The following is a 7,733-nucleotide window of genomic DNA, read 5'->3' as shown; positions in this document are numbered from 1 at the left end:
TCGAGCCCAAATATGGGGCGGATATGGGGAGCCCGGGCACGCCCGCCACGTCGGCCTGGTGCCTTGGCCCCACGCGGACTCGTCCGGAAACCCGATGGTCCGACGGGCGCCTCGACCGTCGGCGCGGTGTGAATGTCGCGTGGTGCCGCTCCGGCTCCCTGCCCGAGGTCGGGGCCGGCTATTTAAGTCGGTCGACGCCCCAGCCCTAGCTCATCCGCCTCCTCCTCCTCCTCTCTGCTACCATCCGAGCCCGTCCGCCTCCTCTCGCAGTTCCCTCTCCGTCAGGATGGTCCGACGGCTCATCACCACCTACGCGTAGCTCACTCCGGACCGGCGCCTTGAAATCGAGGCGGAGATGAAGGCTCGTCGCGCCGCCTGCATCGCTGCGGGTCTCCCTCCGGAATCGTCGGAGACGAAGACGGAGGAGGAGAAGGAGCAGCCGGAGGCTATGGAGGAGGATGCCCCGGGCTTGAGCATGGCGGAGGTGGAGGCGAAGTTCGCCTTCACCCAATCAGAGAAGATGGCGGAGCAGCAGGTCATCCTGGATTCCATCCGGGAGGAGGCTGAGGTGGAGGCCAACCGTCGACTCATCCGACAGAGGCAGGCGGAGGTCGTCGCCCTCTTGGACGAGCTGGACACGGAGATTGAGGCGGAGGATGCCGCAGTGGAGCAGCCGGAGGGGCCGGAGCTGCGGCAGGCGGCCATTTATCCGCCGGAGGGTACGGAGATTGTCGACATCTCCGACGAGGAGTAGATGGGTTCTACGTAGTACATATGTTTCATATCTTGCATGTTTTTGTATGGATTTGAGGATCCTCATATGAGATGTCCGGATGTAGAATGCATTACTTGAGACGTGACCAATCAGTATGAGAGGTTAGATTTGTAAGGTCCGGATGTAGATGCTCTAAGTTTAGGGATGTGGTATAAAGAGCTAAGTTACAGGGGAAGAGCTAGAGATGCTCCAAGGAAGAAGACATTGCCGGGAGAAAAATCAGGGGGCCCTCTGCCTCTTCTTTTATTTCTGTTACATTTAACAAGTTTAGCCCCTAGAGACCTTCATAATTACATCATCCGGCCTGAAGTCTGTATGGAAAACTAACAAAACCTTGTCTGAGTTCTTAATCCTAATCATGAGGTCCGAACTGGCCCTTGCTTGCAAGATCTTCTTATATGATGTGGCGGCATGTGTTGTCGCAGGGGTATGGGCAATCGATCGCCTTCACTTCGGCCCGGCCAAAGTACCAATCGCCGACAGATTTCGCGATCCTCTGTATTTGCAACGACCACAGAATTTACATGGACCGTCAATGAAAGTGTAAAATGTGTAAATGCTGATGAGACTTATGTTATGTATTGTCGTACCTTGTTCTGAATGGCAGGTGTGCCATTCCAGGTGGCTGGCAGTTCGGACTGGCAGTGGGAGAAGCACGAGTTTATGAAGAGCCCGTTGCTCTTGGAACCGGAGAAGACCCTCACAGACGCCACCATCTGCTCCCTGAAATCTGGAACATACGAACAAAACTAGTGACTCAGACTCAGGAGTTGTCCAGATCCTCACTTCACTGAAATGAGTATGTGTTTTTCCTCTAACGCAAGCCGCGCAACGGCTTTCGTGCTAGTTGCTCAATCGGTTAGGTTTGGACTTTGGAGTAACGAGTTGGATTAGACATCGCAGGTATGAATTGTTCGATCGTTTACCTTGCAGGAAGTCTATCTGAGACGCATTGCAGGCCGAGCGGTTGAACTTGCAGGCTCGCCAGGCGCGGCTGGGGTCAGCCTTGTTCGGGGCCAGGCTTTCCTCAATCTGATCAAGTTTCCGTCACATTTGCTATCTTCTTGCGAAAATTATACTGATTTACCTAAGATAAATCATTATTGAGCGTAAAAACTTGATTACCTGCCAGACGTCGTAGGCTGCGTTAAGCAAGAAGATAGGGGTCTTGATGCTGTCGATTATATTCTGAGGGAAGAAGCACTGCAGACGCGCATGCATGCAAAAGAGGCAGCAAGGCTTGCTAGCATCAGTTGAGAGGGACAAGAGAATGATCTTTCTTGCACACAAACTAACTAGATCGAGCACGCACGCACCGAGGTGGCGTCGAGGTGATCGGTGCAGGTCGGCGGGAGGTGCTGAGCCACCCCCTGCATGGCTACAATGTCGCTGTAGTATGATCTCAGGCTGCGGCCCCCGGAGACATCCACGCTGCACAAGCAAACCATCCATCAACTGGGTGAGGCCGTGTGGGTGACGGTGATATACTTCAGGTAAATAAGTATACAAGTAGACGTACGCGTCGAGGAAGAGGCCTGCGTCGGCGAGGCACTTGACGGTGGTGCTTCGGCCGGCGAAGAAGGCGCCGAACTGGTCGCAGTGCAGTATCGCCGCCAGCCCCCCGGCGGAGCAGCCGGTGAGAAGCGCCCGGTCGGCCGACGCCATCCCGATGGAGAGGAGGTGCTGGATGGCTTCCTCCCAGATCCGCTGCCCCCGGAAGTAGAGCCCAGTAGCCTGCATCATATTCACAGAGAAGAAAGCTCATGCATAAGATAAGAATGTACAGTATGATGGTGACAAATCGTTGCGTGTAAGGAATAGTTAATGTGCACTCCGCTGCTAATACACCTCGTCGAAGGCGTCGCCGGCGAAGGACGCGCTGTCGCAGTAGCGGATCTTCACCCGGTTCCAGTTGTGGAAATCTGCAAGAAGAACGGACACGTCGATCGTCGATGGCGTGCGTTTCCTCCGTCGCAGGTTAATCACGTTGCGTACTGCGAACACTGTGAGTTGGAGGAGGCGAGAGAGGCGGACCAGGATTGTCGGCGGGGCTGGCGCTCATGATGCCGGTGAAGGCTATCTGCCGCTCCATGAAGTTGGAGGAGCCATGGCGGCTCCTTGTCCGGAACTTGCACGTCCTCGCGTTGTTGCACCACCCGCCTCCCTGCAATCACAGTGCGTTGATGCATCAAGGATCAGGCAAGATCATGTATGCACCGCCGCCTAAGAGAACGCACCTCGAGGTTGACGATCCAGCTCTTGTTCCCTGCCCCGGAGCCCGGGTCCAGGTGGTAAGCCGCCGGCGTCCCATCCATGCACACTGCAATTGTATATAGCAAATCTCCCATGTGTTTACACTTTACATCGGATTTAGACAATATCACTCGAATTTACCCGCAAAAAATTTTACCACTCAAATTTCTTAGGCTGCTGATTCAATAATCTTCATAAAAAAAAAAAACACTGAACACACCACCTAGGGCATCTCCAACGCAGATCACAAAACGAGCCTCATCAAATGTCCGTGGACACGTCACAACGTCTTTGTGGACAGTCTGACCATCCAACCATGTCGGTCAAACTCGAACTGTGAGTTATGACTGACAGTGAGCTAGGTGGACCAAGAGGAGAAAGAGATAAGTGGAAAACATGGGCAAATATCCGCAGACATCTCACAAAGTGTTTGTGTATAATCTGACCATCCAATCGTGTCCGTCACATCCGAACTGTGAGCTATGACTGACAGTCGCAGGCATGTCACAACGTCTTCGTGGACAGTCTAACAATCCAATCGTGTCCGTCAAACCTAAACTGTGAGTTGTGAAAACATGAGTTGTGGGTTAAAGTGGTCCAATTGACAACGGGTCGGGTGGATGTCCAGACTCCCCTAAAACTACCCCGGTTTGAGAACGGTTCATGAAATTTTGGATGTATGGGCCTGTTTAACGGTGGGTTGAACCGTTGAAGTGGTACACTTTTATAATTTTTTACAGAAGAAGCACGAAACAACGGGCCAGCGCCAGAATTTTGCAGACAACTGTTGATGATCTACAAGACCAAATTCTCCACTGCACTCTACATATGGAGGCCCCCAAAATTCTTGCACTCGCTAGCTATCAGCTGAATCGATCAAGCAGATAAGATACCATTTCCCATAGCACACTACACAACCAAGGCCGCGAAAACTAAAAAGAGGTGCAGATGAACAAGAAGAAACGAATAATCATTCATGCTTGGACTTGGACATGGACATACCGGCGCCCTTCTCGACGGAGGCGTTGAGGAAGGTGATAGGCACCATCATGCCCGCGACGGCCGCCGCCGACCGTCGATGCGTCCTCCTCCTTCTGCCACCGCCGTTCTTCTGCTCGCCCGCCGCCTGCACGCAGGCGCAGCTGCCGGCGAGGAGGAGGACCAGAGCGAGAAGCGCCCAAGGCCCGACGGCACCGATCCTCGTCTTCACCATCGTATCAATGGGCTGCTGAGTAGAAGCAAGATCGCCGATCGATATGAAAATCCCTGAGCGACGTACTGTATATTTAACGAGCGCATAGCAAGGGAGTGACGCACCTATATTGCTACAGATAAATAAGGAGTTAATCAAGGCGAGATTCCTAATCAATCAATGAGGAAATGATTAATATGCTTCCAAATATGGGTGCGTGGGTAGCGTAGGAGTACTCCGTAAATCCACATGATAATCACATGCACGCATTCGATGTTTGCCAGCGGACTATTTCTATTTGGGTGTGCAATTTGGCCATCAGGGAATCAAACAAGGATGAACTTGGGCATTGCCAGCCAGGCGTATGTACGAGGGTGCATATGAATATGATTGGATGTTCATATGTACGTATGTACCCTGGCTCATAAACGGCGAGAGAAGAGAAGAGAAGAGAACATGCGCATGTACCAGCAGAATCCATCAGAAAGGACGTACAGACAGCCGCGCGCATATATACGGCTATCCAACATGCGGCAAAAGCGAATTTCAAAAGAAAAAACATGCGGCAAAAGCGAAGAGGTAACGGCACGCGCATCGCGCACGGCACGCGTGTACGCATCTGTTTTCATGATGGTCGTATATGCGTGTACGTCTGCCTAGCTGCCGGTTGATTTCGATGGCTCACCGGCATCCGTAAATCGGATCCGACCCATTACAGCGTGCACTGGCTGTTACGGTAATATGCTTTCCTCTTTTCTTTCATATAAGATCAAACTTTGGCCGAGCTCTGCTATGGTCGGGCAACGGAAACTTTGGCCGACTTGTATGGCCCCCATCGACATAATAATTGTCATTATGGTCATTTTGTGTTGAAATGTGATTCTAGCATAGTTGACATGGGTATTGACCGGTATAGTTTATGGAGCTCGCTCCGCATACAACCTCGCAACCTTCATATTCGAAAGTTGGGATCCGTAAAACAACCGTCGGTGTGGGATAAAAGTTTCGGCTTCTTCCCTCTTGCGCCATAATCGGGTTCGAAGTGCCACGTCGTCTGTACATACATCTTCATGTCCCGATTAATCATTGGCAAGTGGCATGACCGTGAATCCATCAATGACCTTTGCCCCTGGTCCTCCCTCCCCCTCCCCCCCTTCTGGTCCAAGATAGTCGTTCGGATGGCCACATAGCCTCATCCCGTCTATGAAAGCCACGCGGATAGGTGCCCTCATCATGAAAGCCCTAGCACCCCCTCTCATCTCCTCCTCGTTGCCTCCTCACCTTTCATCTTCTCCTCTCTCAATGACATTGTGGTGCTAGGGAGACAGTGGGAGGCAATTGGACATCGAGAGACAGTGGGAGGCAATTGGATCCATGACAACCTCTCGGATCTCTTTCGGAAAATTATTGATTCCCTGTGTAGAACTCGCCCCATCCTTTGGGTGGTGATTAGTGCGCTAGTCTGGATGCTATGGAATGTGTGCAATAAACTTTGTGATTGAACATGTGATTCCGCTTCGGACGACTGACGCCATTTACAAAATGTGCGGATTCTTGCAGCTCTGGCGACCGCTTAGCAAGCGGCGTCATCGGGACGGCATCAACACCATCATCGTCGGACTTCACTCCACCGACATCTCCCTCGCGCCACCGTTACCTCCTCCACCCCCGGAGCCTGATTAGTTAGTTGCTTTCTTTGGGGGTTTGTTGTGATGTGCCTCCAGCCAGACCTATTTTACTTTTTTTGTTGTTGTTGCCCGTGAACATTGAGCTTGTGGATTGGTGGTATGCTTTATAATATAAAGCGGGGGAAACCCTATTTCGGTAATGACATTGTGGTCGCGTTGGGACGCGGCCTAATGTGTAAATGCGGTGACAGAACGAAATGTCTAGTCGTGCAACCACGGGCATACTCTCCTCAAAACGCCGCCGGCGATAGATTTAACGCACGACAGACTTGTAAGGGGGCAACGCCTTAACAACCTTCCATATTTGCTCTTCATGTGCATCAAGATCAAGAGTATATATAGTCCCTGTTTGACGAGGCGCGCAACTGCTGGTCAAAGAATTCATCCACCGCCGCTATCATGTGTTCTTGACCAGTGATCATATTACCATTAATTTGCATGTAGAGGTCATGTTGTGCCTTCTCGAGAAAGTATCAAGTGATACATGAGCTTAGTTGCTCCCCTGATACGAGCTTCTGCGAGATGTTGGATCTGAGACCTAATGGCCATCTGCAAAGCTCCTGCAACTTTGCACAAAACCCCGCCATGAATCTCAAATTTAAGTGCAAGTCTAGAAACTAGATTGTGACCCTTGGATCTCAGATCCAACGGCTAGCGGGAGCCCGTGTCACCTATGAGTCGCGTGGTGTGGAAAATATTTCGATGTGAGCCTCCATTTTTGTCTCGCGATTGTTCTTTCCAAGGAACATGTCAATTTCATCACGCAAAAGTGTCCTAAATTCCATCGCCAAATCCAGCATACAGATGATTTCAACGGCCACCAAGATTTGCAAGCGTATGTTCCCAGTCCACCTACTGCTCCAACTAGTCAGAGCTTTGGCCGTTGCCCGCAACTTAGCAAGCACAAACCTTAAAGCTAAGTTCCAGATCGTCGACATCTCCGACAACGAATAGATAAGTTCACCGGCTATCCAACATGCGGCAAAGCGAAGAGGTAACGGCACGCGTGTACGCATCTCTGTTTCATGATGATCGTATATGCGTGTACGTCTGCCTAGCTGCCAGTTGATTTCGATGGCTCACCGACATCCGTAAATTGGATTCGGCCGATTACAGCGTGCACTGGTTGTTACGGTAATATGCTTTTCTCTTTTCTTCTATATATAAGATCAAACTTTGGCCGAGCTCCGCTATCGTCGGGTGACGGAAATTTCGGCCGAGTTGTATGGCCCCGATCGACATAATAATTGTCATTATGGTGATTTTGTGCTGAAATGTCATTCTAGAATAGTTGGCATGGGCATCAATCGGTATAATTTACAGAGCTCGCTCCGCATACAACCTCATAAATTTCATATTTGAAAATTGGGAATCCGTAAAACAACCGTCGATGTGGGATGAAAGTTTCGGCTTCTCCCCCCTTGGGTCATGACCGGGTTTGAAGTGCCACACCGCCTGTACATGCATCTTCATGTTCCGATTAATCATCGGCAAGCGGCGTAACCTCGAATCCACTAATGGTCTCCACTACCCCCTCCCAAGACCGGCCCATACATATTTTGGGCCCTGGGGCGGGAAAACCAAATGGGGCCCTTGTGGACAAAGAAAAATTCAGAATATATTGTATTTCGAGAGCAATTTAGTACATAGTATAGATTGATGGTGTATGAACTAAAACCACATGAGGTCTTGTTTGTTTTCCTAACACTTCTCAAATAAAAGTCATCAATAACCACATCAGTATTTACTTCATCAAACTTTTCTTTCTCAATGCATATTTTTTCACTTCCTTTCTCATTGATAAACATTTTTTTAAAAGACACGT

The 7,733-nt window shown here is 50.5% G+C and overlaps 1 protein-coding gene across 1 annotated transcript; it reads right to left on the bottom strand.

Annotated features, from left to right (window-relative positions):
- Positions 1–985: 985 nt before the first annotated feature.
- Positions 986–4,696, bottom strand: LOC123427286 (pectin acetylesterase 3-like). Its single transcript, XM_045111292.1, has 10 exons — positions 4,031–4,696; positions 3,013–3,095; positions 2,810–2,939; positions 2,624–2,697; positions 2,295–2,509; positions 2,092–2,206; positions 1,901–1,978; positions 1,702–1,807; positions 1,366–1,505; positions 986–1,271 (listed from the first exon to the last, which is right to left on the bottom strand). Exons 1-10 carry the CDS (start codon positions 4,239–4,241, stop codon positions 1,170–1,172), a joined length of 1,254 nt encoding a protein of 417 aa, XP_044967227.1. The 5' UTR covers positions 4,242–4,696; the 3' UTR covers positions 986–1,169.
- Between the last annotated feature and the right edge of the window lie 3,037 nt (positions 4,697–7,733).

The sequence above is a fragment of the Hordeum vulgare genome, chromosome 2H, assembly GCF_904849725.1.
Source record: "Hordeum vulgare subsp. vulgare chromosome 2H, MorexV3_pseudomolecules_assembly, whole genome shotgun sequence".
NCBI classification, from domain to species: domain Eukaryota; kingdom Viridiplantae; phylum Streptophyta; class Magnoliopsida; order Poales; family Poaceae; genus Hordeum; species Hordeum vulgare.
The sequence above is the reverse complement of the archived record's forward strand: the minus strand, read 5'-3'. Positions and strand labels throughout refer to the sequence as shown.